Source organism: Ixodes scapularis, unplaced genomic scaffold (assembly GCF_016920785.2).
Source record: "Ixodes scapularis isolate PalLabHiFi unplaced genomic scaffold, ASM1692078v2 PGA_scaffold7__128_contigs__length_106722199, whole genome shotgun sequence".
In the NCBI taxonomy this organism is placed as follows: Eukaryota; Metazoa; Arthropoda; class Arachnida; order Ixodida; family Ixodidae; genus Ixodes; species Ixodes scapularis.
The window spans coordinates 5,144,018-5,162,156 of record NW_024609882.1 but is presented as its reverse complement, the minus strand read 5'-3'; the positions used below and the strand labels follow the sequence as shown (position 1 = coordinate 5,162,156).

General features: G+C 46.6%; 2 protein-coding genes across 2 annotated transcripts; one reads left to right on the top strand and one right to left on the bottom strand.

Annotated features, from left to right (window-relative positions):
• Positions 1 to 13: 13 nt before the first annotated feature.
• On the top strand, positions 14 to 9,696 carry LOC120838564 (bystin). Its single transcript, XM_040208548.3, has 10 exons — positions 14 to 353; positions 447 to 535; positions 1,847 to 1,976; positions 2,412 to 2,544; positions 3,197 to 3,339; positions 3,915 to 4,012; positions 4,080 to 4,158; positions 6,000 to 6,065; positions 8,357 to 8,565; positions 9,209 to 9,696. Exons 1-10 carry the CDS (start codon positions 222 to 224, stop codon positions 9,441 to 9,443), a joined length of 1,314 nt encoding a protein of 437 aa, XP_040064482.2. The 5' UTR covers positions 14 to 221; the 3' UTR covers positions 9,444 to 9,696.
• Positions 9,697 to 10,079: 383 nt separating this feature from the next.
• On the bottom strand, positions 10,080 to 16,054 carry LOC120838560 (transport and Golgi organization protein 11). The gene is made up of 4 exons (XM_040208538.3): positions 15,938 to 16,054; positions 15,419 to 15,642; positions 13,655 to 13,901; positions 10,080 to 11,936 (listed from the first exon to the last, which is right to left on the bottom strand). The coding sequence occupies exons 2-4, from the start codon at positions 15,639 to 15,641 to the stop codon at positions 11,732 to 11,734; spliced, it is 675 nt and encodes a 224-aa protein (XP_040064472.1). The 5' UTR covers position 15,642; positions 15,938 to 16,054; the 3' UTR covers positions 10,080 to 11,731.
• Positions 16,055 to 18,139: the final 2,085 nt, after the last annotated feature.

The following is an 18,139-nucleotide window of genomic DNA, read 5'->3' as shown; positions in this document are numbered from 1 at the left end:
GTAAATAAAAAACAACAACGATATTTACTAAGTTTACTACTTAGTCATGGCGTCTAGTCTTGGTTTAGCAGATTTACGTGTTCAAATCCAATGTCGGCAGACTCAGTCAATCAAATCCCAATCCAATCCGTTGTGGCGTGCACCTTCTGCTTCTGCCCTTCTGCCGTGAAAGCGTGTTTCTCTTTGCGGCGTGCGTTCAGGCGTACTGTAGCAGGGCCAACATGGGAAAGGCTAGCAGAATCAAAGTAGGCAAAACTCCGCGTAATGTTCCCCTCGACGAACAGATGAAAGATGACGTGAAGCCAGGAAAACTTAGGAGCAAAGTTCGCCACCGGCAAGACGACGACGAAATGGTATGACGCATTGGGAAACTTGACACTCGCTCGCCGTCAAAGCGTGTTGCGTTTGAGTGGCACGTTCATTGTTCTCTAAACAACATTTCGCAGTATGTGGATGACAAGTTGACGAGAAGGATCTTGGACCAGGCACGGAAACAGCAGGAGGATCTTGAAGAGGAGCATGGGCTTGGACCTAGGTAAATCGGCTACTTTCTACAACATTCAGGGGGTTCGGTGGCCAACTCTGTTAATGTGGAGCGAAACCTCGCGCTGCAGAACACGGGGATCCTGGATTCAACCCCCACCCTGCCTGTTTCGCTTCGATCCCCACCCTGCCCATTGCCCATCTGTAATGCACGAGAGCATAGCCCCATACAATCATACTGCATTCACTAGATTTGTCATCTGCAGTCGAGACACTATGCGCCCATTGGTGTTGACTGACTTCCTGCCGTGGTAACATGCATACAGCACAACTGCTTTTTACAGCGGAGCTGTTATGATCTAGTTTCCTCAGCATTGCGTCCGTCAGCAAACAAATGATGACACAAAACTCTCGACAGCTACCGCCATCTATAAGCGACGGCGGCAAATTTTCCAGATTTTCCACTCCGGCTTGCCGACTTGCGGCCGGCCATTACTTCATTCCCACCATAGTACAGCTTCGCAGGTCTTCCTTCTTGACCGAGTTTAAAGGGTGAAAGTTTTTTTCTACGACATACATGATTTTGAAATTTCTTAGACCTAGTACAACCATCGCGCAAATATACTCTGGCAGACCCATTGCATCAATTATAGGCACAGTTTTGTAGCATGCATGCAGTTACGATGCAAGTACAAAATTGTTTCCCAGAATTGATTTGTCCTACCAGTACATTACTCTTCTCACGAATCAACCCCTCAAAACAATATTGCTTCATCGTTTCAAGACCTCCATGCACTCTGTGAAGCCACAGTCTCCAGCCAACCTCCTCGTGTCGGAAATCAATCAAAAGCAGTGACGGTCCCGTTTGTCACAGCCCCGCGATAGTGTAGCTGAGAAAATTGAACCTAAAATTCGAACAAGGCATGTCAAATGTTAGAGGTGTACGAAAGCCGTCTTTGACCTTGTTTTATGACCCTAACGAGATCTACCTCCTTCTTGAAATCTAAAAATTCTGCAAACTATTTGCATATGCATCCCGCTTATAATGCACGATCAAACTCTGGCATGCTTTTTTTTTTTTTCACGCCGAGCAAAGCGAAGTGGACGACTTTAATTGCGCATTATACACGGAGGCAAAACACTTGTCAAAGATGGGCGTACCTCTAACAGAAAACAAAACCTACACGCCAACCTGATTTCTAAGGAGTGAAACTATGCGTGCGAGGTGGTTGGGAAACATTGTAATGTAAACCCCGAGACACGGAGGAATAATATAAGGGAGAAGACGCCTGTTGTTTTATTTCTTTGTGTCTCGGGGTCTAGACCATGCTGATTTCTATGCCTTTGCTTTGAATGCTTTCAGCTGCAGTTCGACGGCGAAAGAGAAGGCGGCGCCCCAGGTCAAGCTTAAGGTGCAGGCGCCAGGAGCAGACTCTAGCGACGACGAGGAGTTGGACGACGTACCTGAGGACGACTCTTACTACGAAACAATCGTGAGCTTGTCTGGATTTGGGCGGACTACCCGGGTGGCATGCAGAGTAATGCGTAACTTGGTACAAGCTTTGCAATCCTAGGGGCCTAGCTTGGTCCCGATATGGTTTTGCTCCAAGGCATTAGTGCCAGGGTACTTTTCTTTGGATCGCCACCTAGCTTCCCAGGTACCAGACTGGAGCCAAAGATGCCACAAATGAATCGGCAGTGAAGCCTGACCCTGGTAGTTATTAGGTGATTTAGGCACAAAAGATGCCAGATGACAGCTAAACAACTGGCGGTAAAGCTTAACTTTGGCACTTATTTGGCGAGTTGGGGCCAAAGGTACCCAGACTCTTGCCAAAGAAGGCTTTTAAGGCCCTATGTTCCCAGACAAAAAACAAATTTTGGCCCAAAGAACTGCGCCACCTGGGCATTGACGCTTGCTCTTCCTGCAGGAGGTGGACGAAGCGGACGAAAAAGCGCTGGAGATGTTCATGAGTGAAAACAAGGAGGCACGGCGCACCCTCGCAGACATCATCATGGAGAAGCTAAAGGAACACGAAACTGAGATACAGTCGCGGTATTCAGGTAAAGGACGAAGCTTCCCTTCCCCCCCGCATTTTAGGGGTTTTGCGTGGAACGCCTGCCTGCAGTTTTTCCTTCCACCGCCACCATTTCCAATGGCTGGAGCAAGCTACCCAAATCCAAGGGTTATTTCATGGATTGTCTTGTCATGTCCACTAAACCTTGTACCGGAGCCGCTGCTTCCGTTGACAGATGCAAAGAGGGAAAGATTTTCAGCCTTGCTGAAGCCTCTGTTACAGGTTGTCAACAAATCTGAACTGAACCCAGTTCTGTAGGCTCTACAGAAGTGGAATCAGTTCAGCCTTGTTGCTCTACGGCGTCGAGCAATGTTAAGTAGCCTAGCCGAGATTAATTACAAAAGCTGACTCATTTAGCTAAATACAATGAGCATCTACACTTGTAACTAATTATAATGTTGTATACCTAGCTTGCAGTTACCTGCAGCACTTGAGAAGCATCCATTCAAACGTGACATTACAAGGCTCATAGTTATTGGATCCAGTGAATTTTAGCTTCGCTGTCAAGGCCGTTAACGGAGTGGCTATTGGGGCTGTGCAACCTCATTGGCCTCGGAGCATGGAGCAAGTAACTCCTCTTGGTCTGACTGCCGCCATAAAACTCAAGCATGCCATTGCACACCATCTGTCACCCACAGATGCAGGGAGCATTCAGATGGCCGACCTCGACCCAAAAGTGGTGGAGATGTTCCGTGGAGTCAAAAAGGTGCTGAGCCGCTATCGCAGTGGCAAGCTCCCCAAGGCCTTCAAGATCATCCCGGCACTTTCGAACTGGGAACAGGCAAGTGTCGCTTTTCACCTTGTCCTGTTCTTCATTCCCATTGCTGGCTATCTCTTGTTCTTTGTTTCTTCTATGATCCCTGTGCAGTGTTTTTTTACCTGGGCATGGTGATACTGGAATATCTCGAGAGATGCCGCAGCTCCGAAGATAACCCACCCCTACTTTTAGCTTGATTTGCTTTTTTTTTTCCCTTTGAAACACCAAAATATGGCATAGGCCACTTCTGGTAATCGTAGCGTTCGGGTCAATTGCTGCATTGGCAGAATTGGAACTAGTTAGCTTTGGCAGAATAAAAGCGAATGTTGCCCACTTGGAAGGACAGTCATCTTTGCTTCATTGCCCCTTGCTGCAGTAACAAGTTTGGCAGGGACAGATAGTCTAAAATTATAATTTTAATAAACTTTTCTTGTTCACTCACCGAAAGTTAGCCCACTCCTTATTCTTGCCCAATCAGCTCCTGATTTTAGGTGGGCTATTTTTTTGGATACTATGGAAGTTAATCTTCCGTGTTGAAGATGCGAGCAGAAATGTCTCGGCTGCGGATACTTCTGCGACCAATGTGTCGTCTGCTACAGGTCCTGTACCTGACAGATCCGGACTCCTGGTCTTCCGGAGCCATGTACCAGGCAACTCGCATCTTCGCGTCCAACCTCAAGGACAAGATGGCACAGAGGCAAAATGCGCCGGCAGTGTTCGCATTGGGTCACCCAGCTGCAACTAGAACGAAATTCCCTTTGCAGGTTCTACAATCTGGTCCTCTTGCCACGGGTGCGTGACGACATCTCAGAGTACAAGAAGCTCAACTACCACCTGTACCAGGTGAGTAATGAATGTTGACTGATATTGACGATTATGGACTGATATTGACTAGTGATAGACTGAATCTGCCGAACTTCCGATTCGGCAAAGTTCGGCACATGCCAGACTTTTGAAGAAAAGTTCGGCAAAGATTCGGCAAACGGGTACGAGAATGCGACCGGGCCATGAATTGCAAATGGACGCCGTGTGGTTACCATCGTTCAGTGTAGGAGTAGGCCACGTCGAAGGCAAGAATGTTTTTCGGAGGGGGGAGGGGGGCTGAGGTAGCTTGGGGGGATGATGGCTGAGATGTTCATGACTTGGGGTGCAGACAGGGGGACAAGGGTCAAAATGCATGTGTGAATTTTAGGGTTGGCTGGATTTTGGGGGAGGGGGGCGGGGGGCAGCTGAAGCCCCATAAGCTTCCCCCCCTGGCTACACTACTGTAACTGTGGGTTTGTCAGCCTTTGTGAGTGTGGTTCCCTGCAATATTCTCTGCCTCAAGAACAGAAGATTGACCAGACATTGACACAGTGCGCTGCGCAAGTGACACATGATGCGGTACATTTTGGATAACATGATTTTAATTTCATCTTTCCAGTGATACAACATTGACTGACAAGCACTTTAAGGCACTCCTCGCAATTATAGAAATCCTGTTTTTAACTCACAAGTAGTTTGCGCCGAAAAAAAATAATATTGCTTTTTCATTGGCGTTATTTTGTGGGTTTCATCGATGCACATAAAACTGAACACAGAACCATCATGCTTGACGTCGCACATCCGACATTCCTAAATCTTCCCATCTTCCTAGACGTCCGCTTGCGTCGTAACGTCAGAAACCGGCATTTTAAAAGTTAAAAGAACACATTGCGAATATCGAATGCACTTTCACGCAAAGCTCGCGTGTAGTGGCTGAAATCGAAAAACATGCATACTTACAATAATCTAGTTATCTCTTCTGGTGGAGGCTCAGCAGCCATTACATTCATTTTTGCACACAAAACAGTGACCTGCAGAGAAAGTAAAAACACGGTGCTACCGCCTTTATTTTAACAATGTACACACTTGCAGGCTTGGGCTGATGAGGCCTTAAAACCGAAACTCGCGTGTCGTGACACTGCCCGCTCCTATGCCCAACCTTGTTGTTCCACCACTCTGCAAGAAGTCACTGTAAAATTGCCAGTAAATACACAAAAATTACACTGATACAATTATCTTGTAGAATATCACCTTATTTAGTAATAACTGTGTCAATATGAATTATACGTTGCCAGTAAAAGCAAGATGTTAACTTTTAATTCTGGCAAAAATGTATTTTTGCGGAACCTTTGGAAAAGTATGGCAGAACTTTGGCTTTACCGAATCCAAGGATTCGGTGGCCAATTTTAGATTCAGCAAAAGTTTGGCCGATCAGAAGTGACGTCGAGTGATCGGAATTCTTAAGTTATTGGTAATTTTGGCCATGGAGAGATGATCTGCAAACCCACAGTTAGAGAGGCGAGTAAAGAAGGAATGCTAGTTTAGAATACATAGTGCGAGCAGAATGTCTTAGCTCTCCCAATGTTTGAGTCTGCGCATTGTTCCATCGTGCCAGCTTTAGCATCTACGTCCAAAATGGGTTTCCTTTGTGCATAAATTGGGGTGAAATTGCATTCCTTGCTTCTTTTGTGCCTCTATGTCGAAGTTGGAATCTTTTTCTGATCACAAATAGATGGTGGCATTGCTGCAAATTGGCTGCACTTTGGGGACGAACGGCATTATGAACACGTCTCCTTACCTCTCGACGCATTTTTCTAACCTTTCGCGACGTATGTCAGTGTCCAAGGCTAGAACGTTGAAGCCTTTCTGTCCTGCTCCAGGCTCTACGCAAGGCGCTGTTCAAGCCAGGAGCTTTCTTCAAGGGCATAGTCCTTCCCCTCTGTGAGGTAAGCGGTGACCAAACACCATTTTGACACCCGCAAAGCGAACGTGAAGGCGTTGGGAACCTCCGACTAACTGAAGCGATTGCGAGGAAGACCTCTCCGATGCGATGCGGTCAAAGCTATGCAAGCATTTTTTTCCGAGCTGCCACAGAAAGCAGTCCCCGAGCATACAGAAGGCTCGCAATAATTCAAACAAATTCAGAAATTTTGGTTATCCTGCTATGTTTTTATATGTATTCATAAGCCGCACAATTCGAATGGCGTTTTTGTGTAATTCATACTTTCGTTCTCGCAACCCCGCTGAGTGCGCTTCTTTTCGAGCACTGGTGCACTGCAGAGAGGCAACACCCGCGAAGCTTCTTTCGTGGGTGTTGCATCTCTGCAGTGCTCGGTGAGATGCGCACCCAACGTGGCTCAAGCAGGGCACACAGGAGCTATGAAAACTGGTATCATGCGGAAATTTCCATAGCAACTTGCGCGGACGTTGTATCGTGGCAAGTTGTTTTGAAAACTGTCGCGTTGCGCCCGTTTTTATTGCTCATGTGTCCCCTGCTTAATAGTTCATATTAGATAACTTCTTGGCCTGATGAACAAACTAAATTTTTTATCTCGAGTTGTCATGTGTTGTCTAAACAGTCCACGATAAACAACATTTTTGAGGGATAAAAAAATGTGTCATACATTTCGCAAGTGTTTCATGTGTGGCATACCTGCTTATGATTAGCAGGCCTATGCAGAGGAAATCATTGAATACCGTATTTACTCACAGAATGAACGCACTTTTTTTTCCGAAAAATCGATGCAAAGTTAGGGGGGGGGGGGGGGGCGTTCATTACGCGAAGTAAAATTTTTGCGTCCGTATTTACTCGCATAATGAACGGACCTTTTATCCTGAAGAATCGAAGTAACATCATATCTCTTCGCGCGCGGCGCCCAACCCCGTAACCAAACTAAGCTCTGCAAAAAAAAAAAACTTTTTTTATATTTTTTTTGCCGCTTTTAGCAAGCTGTTTTGTTTGCTTGGGCGAGGGCTCTCCGCTTATCTTTCTTATCTCCATGCGCTCGACGCACGATCCCCCGTAACCAAACTGCGCTGTGCAAAAAAAAAAAAAAAAAAAAAAAAAAGCTAATCTTTTTCTCTTTGTTTAAAGGTTTTTTTTTTTTTTTTTTTTTTTTTTGCCGCCTTTCGCAAGCTGTTTCGTTTGCTTAGAGGGCTTCTCCGCTCCTCTTTCTTACCTCCTTGCGCGCGACCCCCCCCCCCCCCCCCCCCCCCCCTCAACCAAACTGCGCTGTGCAAAAAAAAAAAAAAAAAGAAAGAGCTCCTCTTCGTGTTTGTTTTCTCTTAGTTCCGTGGGTTTTTCTTTTTGCCGCCTTTCGCAAGCTGTTTCATTCGCTTAGAGCGCTTCTCTTTCTTACCTCCTTGCGCGCGTGGGCGCGCGAAACCAAAATCTAAACTGCGCCCGTGCAAAAAAAAAAAAAAAAAAAAGAAACTCCTCTCTATGTTTTTTTTTCTTGCTTCCGTTGCATCTTTTCGAATTTTTTTAACGCCATTTGCAAGGCGTTTAGTTCGCCCACGCTGCCCATGCATTCGCGACCTCGCTGCACCAGGATAGAAAAGTGCGTTCATTTCGCGCGGGGGGGAGGGGGTCAAAATTTTGACATCCGAGTTGGGAGTGCGTTTATTACGCGAGTGCGTTCATTGTGCGAGTAAATACGGTATCTGCTTTATATGTGTATTCATATGACAAATCATAATTTTATCTCATTTTGTATTTAGATGAATTTTTGATAATTCAAACAAAATTTGTGGCTTCCTGGAGTTTGAATTAATGAAAGTCTACTGTACAGGCTTCTTTCCAAATCTTCGTGTGTTGAGGCATATCCTCTTCGGTTAGCCCACATATAGTCTTAAGAGAAGTTGAGAAATTTAAATAAGGATGGATCACACATACATTCCAGCACTGGTGCAGTGCTAACTTGAACGTAACACTGATGCAGTGCTAACTTGAACGTAACACTGATGCAGTGCTAACTTGAACGTAACACTGATGCAGTGCTGTATTAGCGTTGTATCACTACTATACGCTGCACCAGCAAGGTCAGCACTATTTCCAGTGCCGACTAGTAGTGTTAAGGTAGTGCCGTGGTGTATGCGTGAGCAGGCCTTGTGTTAATGGTGGGCGCCCAACCTGCAACCCGTAGATTCCTGGTCGCGTGTAGACAACCGCCAAACTTTGGCGCTCCGTGCAATACCTGCGCGATCCGCACGCATGACCGCGGCCATGCACACGCAGTCCGGGACGTGCACGCTGCGGGAGGCCATCATTGTGAGCAGCGTGCTGAGCAAGAACTCGGTGCCGATGCTTCACGCCTGCGCCGCCATGCTGAAGATTGCCGAGATGGACTACACGGGTGCAAACTCCATCTTCCTCAGGGTGCTGCTGGACAAAAAGTACACCCTGCCCTTCAGGGTGATAGACGCCATCGTCTACCACTTCCTCAGGTGAGGGCCGAGTCACTGGCAAGTTTGCTCGAATTGCTCGTGATTGGCACGGTTGCATCTGTCATCTCAAACTGAAAAAAAAGCCCAGTCTGTAATGTAGGATTTATCTGGAATTCAGAAGCGACAATCTAGTTGACACTCAAAGTGTGTCTTCTAGCCAGTAGCTAGACTAACCGTGAAAAGAATAGAGAGAAAAAGACAAAAAAATGAAAATAAAAAGAATTACTATTAACCGAAGAAGAAACGAGGATTTCACCTAAAATAGCAACTGTAAAAAGCTGCAATTGCAAGAAAAGTATGGGATGGAAATGGCACTTTTCCTTTAAGTTAGAAGTTCTAGGCAGAGATTGGTGGTGCAGGCTTGAACGTCAGAAAAAGAGCAACAGTTAATTAGCGCGAAGACGACGCTACCACTTTGAGCATTCTAGCACCGAATTTTACCGCCTAGGTCGGCGTCACAAGTCGTCACTTTCCATTAACCGGTAGCTCTAAAGAGAGCCTGGCGATTGCTCACTAACCGTGTCGTGCTCTACCATTCTGTAGAACTTCTTAGCAAGCCTTTGCTGCAATGTTTGGACCGCAAGCAAACTGTTTGGAATGGGTGCCACATAAACTGGGCTTGGGGCCACGCCGTCTGCTCCAGGTTCGAGCGGGACAAGCGGGAGTTGCCCGTGTTGTGGCACCAGTGCCTGCTGACTTTCTGCCAGCGCTACAAGGGGGACATCTCCTCGGAGCAGAGGGACGCCCTCCTTGCACTCCTCCGGGTCCAGACCCACCACAGCATAACGCCCGAGGTGCGCTGGGAGCTCCAGCACTCCCAGTGTCGCGACGCTGAGGTGCAGCCGCCCGAGAGGGAAACGCCGGTCGAGCTCGACTGAGCGCCGCTCCCCCCAACCCGCCTGTAGTAAAGCAATTGTTTCGAGAACCTCTGTTCCTTGTGCACCTTATCCACGGTCGCTCGTGATTAGCTACAACTCGCAGAGTTGTCTCGGTGCATTATTGAAAGATGTTCCGAACTTCGTTGGTTTCTGAAAGAAGGCTCGCGCGGCATCATTCTACGTCGCACATGGGTATGTCGCTGCCTGTTTGCGGTTGAAAATATCGAAAATAAATTTGAGCTTCGTAAAGGATTTCGAATGCGTAGCGTTTATAGGACTAGCTTGGGGGATTTTGTGTTTGGCATGTAGCCTCGATGACATCAGTGTTATTCGACTTCATGCCGTCGTGCGACAATGATGTTTGTGACACCATGACGAGACAGTGTCGTGCGACAGCTTTTACGTTCGAGGCCAGCCCTTTTGTAGTCTAACTGCACCATGGTAGAAGCAAACATCATTGTTGCACTTTGTGATGCGAGGTCATTCGACTGCAGTCGCATGAATTCCAGAACCTCAAAGGATTTCAGTCCTCTTTGTGAGGAAGAAACAATTCATTGTTGCCACACTACATGCAAGCGTACGACAATCCTGGCAGAATTGGGTCGTACTGAAGATTCACAAATATGTACGACTGGCCTGGTCTCTGTCAGTTCCTTTATTTACACAATCAAAGTGCACTGTACGACACACCGCTAACGACCGACTCAATTCAGTGCAAACTAACATAAAACTAAAACGGGCATAACAGTAAAGAGGGCAGTTTGTTGTCAAATACAAACTTGTAGAATTCATGCTCAGAACAAGTGGCATAGCCACGGTGTAAATAGGCCCCGCAATTTTCTTAAGTCATGTTCTCTGCACGAGGGCAGAAAGGACAGAAACATTGGCTGCAATTCATAGACGATTGCTGGTTTTTACTTGACAGCAGCGGTTCTCAAACTGTGGCCCACGGACCTCCAGGGGTTCTCGAGTGTGTTCATAAAGGTCTGCGTAAAGTAATGAAAAAAAAAATTATAGAAAAAAGGTTGCCTGTGCTACCGCACAAGACCTCCGATGCAGAATGCATTTGGGGTACCCGAGGGCCAAAAGCTTGGGAACCGCTTCTTTGCAGCCTCCCAGCTTTTTACTATGTCCCGAATATGCATAATGTTTGGGAAGTGTGTGCACGCAGGTAGGCAGAGCGAACTGTGTCGGCGATGCTACATCTTTACAAGCACCTTCAAACCATTGAAGAACCAAGCTGCTTTGTACAGAGCAATTCATTAAGTGATAGCAATATGCCGGTGCTACGTCCGACAAATTGATGCTTGCCTGCCGCAATCCAACGCCAGAATCGATAGCTATTTACATAAGATCTCATTCGGATGGTCCAGCCAAGAAGGCACACAGCCATATTGCAATCACTAATGCGCGACGGTATTACGACTGTTTCTTGCCCTGCCTGCGGTTACGTGCGAGACTCGCAAAACACTGAGTGACTTCTAACTCGATACTGCATGCGTGTGCCTCTTCCGAGGCGGAGATCCAGACCAATAATCAAAACTGAGCACCGACATCCGGAACAAAACGCTGCCTATGGCGGAAGAGGTTTAGTTTCAATTTATCTACGGTTATGGACATTCCAAACAAAGGCAATTCCATCTCAAGGCCGATCCAAATGTCGCCGCAAGCAAGCCGCCAGACCTTTTGATCGACCAAACGCAATTGCCCTGCACGTAAGGTTTTGGAAGGCCGGAGCCCCACTGGAGCAACAAACAAGAACGACCAACATCGACAAGCTCCAAGCACGTACAGCGTGCATGCGAAGGCGTATTTGGCAGGCTCGTAATCGCTCATGCTTACTTCGCGAGTGCCGGGAGGCTGCAAGCCCGGTAAAGGTACTGGCGGGGGGGGGGGGGGGGGGGGGGGGGGCAATACGAGATCACACATTTCTTTGTGCTTCATTGGTATACCTGCCTGATTTTTGAGAAAGCTGCAATCCAAACTAGGAACGGAACGCTAAATGGAGAGCCCATGCTTTGTGCTCTTTGCCAAATTGAGAAATGATAGAGCTTGTGGGGACCGCATACGCAGAAAAAGGTTGGATCGGGTACTTCGGCCGATGCTGTTTGCGGGGGCACCCTCGTGAGCATGCTGCACGTGCTTGGGGCTTGTTGGAGTCGGCCGTTTCCGTTTGTCGCTCTAGTGGGACTCTGGCATTAGAGGCCACCCGAGTTCCTAAGCCATCCCCTTCAGAGTCCTACGAAGGGGCTAACTATCTTTGGGTTCTGTCCGTCGGCCGTGCGCATTCACCAGTTCCGGTTGAGCCAGAACAGGCCCTTGAGGAGGAAGTAGAGCAGCCCCACAGAGTACAGCACCACCTCTCGCTGTTGCCGCTGTTGGTTTTCCTGCTCCACTGCCACCAGCCGCCGGCTCACGTTGCGGATCTGCCTCTTCAGCATTCCCAGCTCGTCGTCCGAACCCGGAATCCCTGGCGGTGTGGCGGGTGCTGATCTGCAGAACGAGGGACGAGGCGACCCTTTGAAGGGATGCTGAACTGGTGTCCAGGGCTCAATTCTATGGCTGTTATGCGTGGCGCCAATCTCTGAGACGCAAGCAACGAAGTTCTTATTTTAGTAAGCAATGGACCTGAATGGATGGCAGCTGTTCCCTTTGAATCGGGCCATGACTTGCGCCACCTAGCCAAATGCCTTTTTTTACTTTACTTTTTCTGACTGATGAGCGACGTCTGGGAGTTTGTCTGGAAACTATAAATGAAGGGCAGCCCAACATGCCTCCGCCCGTCGGATCACATAGGCATCGTGCCGTTGTATCGATTTCATTGCTCCTAATGCCCCATATTACCAATGCTCAAAAAAAGAATTGCCAGAAAAGACTAAATGCGCGCAAAGACAAATATGTCAGGGGAAAGGGTTATGCATGCACAGAGGCTTACTGGAGAAAGGTCCATTCCTTCCCCTACAAATTAACTAAACAACAACATAAAGTGACATCATGGTCTCTTAGCTAAACTGGAACCTGGTATACCGTCTTTTCCAAATTCTGAGCTGAAAATTCGATATTGAGGGTTTCCACCGCCTTCTGTGTGCTCTATCCTGTGAAAAGATATATTTCCTGAAAATTCTGTAAATATACCGTGACGCATATGAAACCTTGCAAAAAGTAATCTTAATAAAAAAAAATCAAAGAATCTATACTCGTTTTCACCTCAAGAAAAAAGGACGTTTTGCGCATTGTTCACACGCCGGGCGAAGTAGTTCCTACGAAATTTGGTTGTCAGGGGAAAAAGCGATGCTTTTAGAGTTCGAAACGCTTACGTCTTGGTAAGATAGCATGTATGTAATCTAAAACTCACCGAGGGAAATTAGTAATGCTCCGCCTGGAGCCGGACTTTTTTTACTATGGTTCTTGAGGTGAAAACGGGTATAGGAGGTATTTTCTCACAGAACAAAATCATTCTGAGAATGATGCACGTTGACGCTTTATTCCCCATGCTCAAACGTCTCGGGCCACTGCACCTGGACTTTTCAAAGGCATGAGATGATGGCAACTTATGTGAAGAGATTTCCAGAGCAGATGTCAAGAGCCCAGTGGTGTCTGAAGTGGTCCGGAGATGGGGGATTTTTCTTGTAGGTTATCAGCAATTAATGACATGCCTGGGGCAGACCGCCAACCTGACCCTGACCCCCCCTCCGTTTTAATGCCACTGCAAGAGGCCTTACCAAAAAGATCTGCACACTCCCAGGTTCAAACTGGGATCAAAAGGGACTTTTGCTCCCAGTTTGCAAAAAAAAAAAAAAAACTTTCACATTAAAAAACAAACAAAAAAAATAGCAACACCTGAAACCACCGAAACATGCAACTCCTAAAATTCCAAAAACATTAATCCTTTTTTTTTTTTTTTCTTTCATGCTTGTAGTTGATTGCTGAGCAGTGTAAACAAGTAATAGGGCCTTGTCAGGCAAAGCAAATCTGCCTTTTGCCTCGATACCCTAGAGCATAGGCCTTGTGCCTAAAAAAAAAAAAAAAAAAGGAAAGAAAACTGTCAGTTATTGTTTTTTGGAAGCTACGGGGTTCCTCATATTTCCCTAGCGACCACAAATGACCCACCCCAGGCAGAATAAAAAACAAAACAAATTAACTCCATGAACCACTGTTCAGTAGAAGCTCCGTGCTTCTGCAAACTCCCTTAGCGACTGCAGGTGACCCACCCTGAGTTGACGAAGGTGATGTCTCCGTTGTGCAGCTTGCTGAGGGTCGTCTTCCTGCGGAATTTTAGAGCAGAGCGGTTTTCGGCGTTCTCATCCTCCATGTCCACGGCGGGGTAAGCGTGCATGTCCAGGGTCAGCGTCCGTGGAGGAGTCGACAACAGGATGGTTTCTTCCGCGGATCCCACGAGCGACTGCTCCAGCCGCGTCTCCGGCAGGGGGTCCCGACCTTCGATGTGCTGGTTGCCCCCTGGTGAAAAGTGTACGGATCAAATGGAGGAATTCGGCCCGTAACGTGTCTCCGACCAGTGTGTATGGCGTCCCATTCCGCCCATGCATCCAAAATGGTTCCAGAGTGCCAACATATGACGGTGCAAAAGTCGGAGTGCCGTGCTGTCGGATGTCGCGATCCTGGTGGTTGGGAGTAGAAGTTCCGGAAAAAAAGCGTGGGAGAATGTGAGCGTCGCTGTCTTCACTGCGCCCCAACTCCCGGCCGTTGAAGCACTGTCGAGCTTAAGAGCAACCCGCGACAGAACGGGCGTCTGCCAAATCCACCTCCGCCAAGATCGCGACTGGCGATGGCACGACGCTTCTAAGACGTCGTCGGGCGGAAATCGGGGGACCGCTTTTCAGGTCGCGGTAAATGCGCGAGTCCGAGTTGTATTTCAGACACCATAGCAACCAAGCACGTGTCATGCTGACGCTCGACACCCAGACTATAGTCTGCGACGGGCTAAGAAGGCAGTTGAGTGTTCTCGTTACTATGGACACGTCCGTTCCCCAAAAAACTGCCCAAAATGTGAGTTGTCAACGCAGCCGTGTCTCGTTAATACGGACCGTGTTAATATATAGACACCTCACTATATAGATAAAGTTTTTTTGGGGCGAACTGGGCAAATACATTTGCTCAATGTGTCCCCGAAAACTTTATCTACATAGGTATCTATATTAAAGGGGTCTATATTAACGAGACATCACCGTAGAAGCTCTGCCTCCAGCACGCATTTGTCGCCTCTGAAGAGGCTTTGACTATGTGTGTGACAAAGTGGTATCAGGGGCAGAAGTTAGTTTTTTGGCCAGGTGGCGCGAGCTACCACCCGTAATAAAGGATACAGCCGCTAACATCCAGTCATCTATCCTGAAAGTTTGTGCTGCAGGAGGACCGTCTACTGCGAAGTTAGCCTGTTGCCGACTAGATGTGGCACTACCATGGAAGCTAGACAGGATGCGATACTCAATAGCACTATAAAAGTTAACCCGTGCGATCGGTAGGCTGTGCTCCTTTGACAATAGAGTTAGCTCTTCGACACAGTACCTATGAACCTGCCATCACCACAGTAACAGATAGTACCGTCCATTGTGTTTGGGAGCCGTGCACTTGAAACAACATTCATCCCAACATACAATTTGCCTCGACCTTGTCTCAGAATGAAATGACGCGGGGCGCTCGACCTGCCGAACATTTTACCGTGGAGTGCAATAAAGCAGGTACGAATAAATGAGTCGACCTGTACTGAACACAAGAGCTTCCCATTAAAAAACCTTGTCAATACTTCGTTTTAGCGTAAGTCCAGACGCAGACGAACACCATGATGCTGCCCTTTTGACGGTGTCTAATTAGTCCCATTAAGCTCGTAGCGTCGGTTTTGTCTGGACTGAAAGTAAAACGAACTATAGCATCGGACCTGTTGACAGAACGGCGGCCTATCTGTTCGACATGGGTCTTATCGGGCGGGATGTGTCGGGCAAACGTTGACGGTCCCTCACCTCTGACTAGAATTCGATCGGGAACGTGCATGTAGGCCGCGTCGTTGAAATGCAGCTTGTTGGGGCCCATGTCCTCGATGAGCTTATACTCATCTTGATCCACGACGCTGATTTTCTGTGGCACCCGCATCTTATTGCTGATTTCGGCGGTAAACTCTGGATCGTAGAAGGCGTCGTAGTCCCCAGAGAATCGATGGTGCGCTGGGCTTGTGTTCGAAGACATCCTTTGGGCGGAGAAAACAGAGAAAAAAACAACAGATTAGACTAGCCGGGAATACCCGTAGAATGCTCAAAGACACGGCGTATGTCGTTTCGCCTGTTGTGGAGCAAAACTGGCAAAACCTTGGGAGACCGCAACACCGCTGAATCGTTGCACAAGTTTCAAAGACTAGCGGAGAAGGGGTTCGCTAATGGAGTGGCCAGTGCGGTTTAACCGACCGGAGTGAACGGCGTCTCGCAACGGGTTGAAGGGGAAAGTAATTTCAGTGCGCGGCTTAAATATGCGGCCCCGATGCTTACCTGAATGTGGCCTCGTGAATGAATCACATCCAGATCCGACAGTCGACCACCCAACGGACAGATGGCTGGCTGGCGCGGATGGAAACAGTGCTTCTCTAACAGTGTTGTCAACCGACCGCTAAAAAGCTCCTCAAACGCCCTAAACTTGGCTAAGGGACCGGTGGTCGGACCTGCATTTGCAGAAGAAAAATAATAACAAACCCGTGTGTGTGTATCTGAGAGTCATAGTAAATTATCTGTTCTTGCGCAAAGATTTTCTGGGGGAAAAAAAAGTTTTAAATCCTCTTCCTCCTCCCTTGTTGATCTTGGCAGTTAATAATAATAATAATAATAATAATGACAATTTTATTGCAAATGAACATAACGTATGTTAAGTCTGACCTGCCTAAGCCACATTGGGCTTGACTGGCAGCGTCTTAAAATCAGTGAAACCATGCCGTTTGCAAAAGGAAACATGTAAAATAAAATCCACACAAAAATCAGAATAACAAAAGCAAACTAGTGAGCACTTTACGATCTAAAATTTCTCAGGGCTTTCTTGAGCTTGTATTTTGTTCTTAAATTTAGTATACTAGAAGGTAGTTTGTTCATAAATGCTGGTACATAGTAACTCCGAGCTCTTTTTCCAAATCTTGTCGAACATCGAGGTATCCGGTAAGGCTCTTTGGGTCTAAGAATACGAGAAGGGACATATGGAACTTTAAATTGACTATCCCAAAAATGCCTATGAACAACAGTTTCCATCAAGAGCGAGTTAAAATCAGGCAAATGCAGTGCTTTAAACACATCAATGTCCTTATCAAGGCATAAATCATAGGAAATGTTCTTTAGCAAAGAACGCAGAATTGAATTAATTCTTATTTGCCAACGCAGAGAACAATGACCATACACGGTAATACCGTAACGGAGCACACTGTAAACAAGAGCATGTACAACAATTTTTCGAACGGATAGTGGCATAAAATATCTCATGTTGTATAGCAAACAAGACACTGCACGAATTTTCTTACACACATGAGCAAGATGAGTGTTCCAGGTTAGGTCACTGTCAAAGAATAGGCCAAGATATTTTATAGAAGATATATGCTGTATAGGCTCACATGCACATGATAGGCACCTGGACGTATGTAATCGTAAAGAGCAGGTCATATTAACTTTTTTCAAAGGGTTGTGGAAACATATTAGCTGCGTTTTGGATGCATTAACTTTAATTAAATTAGCTTCAAACCAGTCCATAGTTTTAATTGCCGCAGTTTGCAAAGACGAAAAGGCATCTGAATAATTGGACGCTCTAGATAAAATAACGGTGTCGTCAGCATATTGAAATAGCGAAACTGGTACCACCATGGAGAGGTCATTAACATAAAGATTATATAACAGTGGACTTAAAACCGAGCCCTGGGGGACACCCGCTTTGATTGAAAAGAATCCGCTTTGATACCCTCCAAATGAAACACATTGACGCCTATCCTGTAGAAAGTTTTCCAGTAAATTTAGAAAAGAACCTCGAAAGCCTAACTTTGAAAGCTTTGTTATCAAAATGTGATGGTTAACACTGTCAAATGCCTTGCGGACATCAAGGAACAGTGCGCAGGCAACTTGATTCCGTTCAAAAGATAAATTGAGCATGTCAGAAAAGTCCTCAAGGAGCATTTGAGTACCTCGGCCTTGTGTGAATCCGTACTGATAAGGAGATAGTAAACTGTGTTTATCTAAAAAGCTATTCATAGTTATCCACATATGTTTTTCCAGGATTTTAGCAAAGCAAGACAGAATGGAAATAGGTCTATAATGTTCTACGTTATTTCGCGCGCCTCCCTTGAATAATGGAATCACCAAAGCTGTTTTCATTGCTAATGGGATGGTACCATTAGATATTATGTGATTAAAAATCGAAAGTAGAACAGCCCTAATCCCTTCAAAGTTTCTGCGCAAGTCATTAACTGAAATACCGTCGATGCCTGGAGATTTATTGGGCTTAAGGCTAAAAAGGATTGACCTAAGCTCTTCTTCAGAGAGAAGAGGAAGATAAGCCGAGTCTAAGACACTTTTGTTTAAGGTACATGAAGCTGGGTGTTGCCCTGCAATACCTGATACTTGAGAGAAAAAATTGTTAAATTCATTAGCAATACTCTGTCCATCAGTAGAGAATTGAGAAAGAAGGTAGCTATCATTGCTTTTAGTGCACTTCTTCGTACCATG

What these genes read in the sequence shown, in the direction of transcription:
- LOC120838564 (XM_040208548.3), top strand. Translation starts at nt 222, where the DNA reads ATGGGAAAGGCTAGCAGAATCAAAGTAGGCAAAACTCCGCGTAATGTT. An exon ending in GGCAAGACGACGACGAAATG is followed by an intron (nt 354 to 446) that starts GTATGACGCATT and finishes AACATTTCGCAG; the next exon opens with TATGTGGATGACAAGTTGAC. An exon ending in GAGCATGGGCTTGGACCTAG is followed by an intron (nt 536 to 1,846) that starts GTAAATCGGCTA and finishes GAATGCTTTCAG; the next exon opens with CTGCAGTTCGACGGCGAAAG.
- LOC120838560 (XM_040208538.3), bottom strand. Translation starts at nt 15,641, where the DNA reads ATGTCTTCGAACACAAGCCCAGCGCACCATCGATTCTCTGGGGACTAC. An exon ending in CGATCGAATTCTAGTCAGAG is followed by an intron (nt 13,902 to 15,418) that starts GTGAGGGACCGT and finishes ACTTTTCACCAG; the next exon opens with GGGGCAACCAGCACATCGAA. An exon ending in ATCACCTTCGTCAACTCAGG is followed by an intron (nt 11,937 to 13,654) that starts GTGGGTCACCTG and finishes CTCGTTCTGCAG; the next exon opens with ATCAGCACCCGCCACACCGC.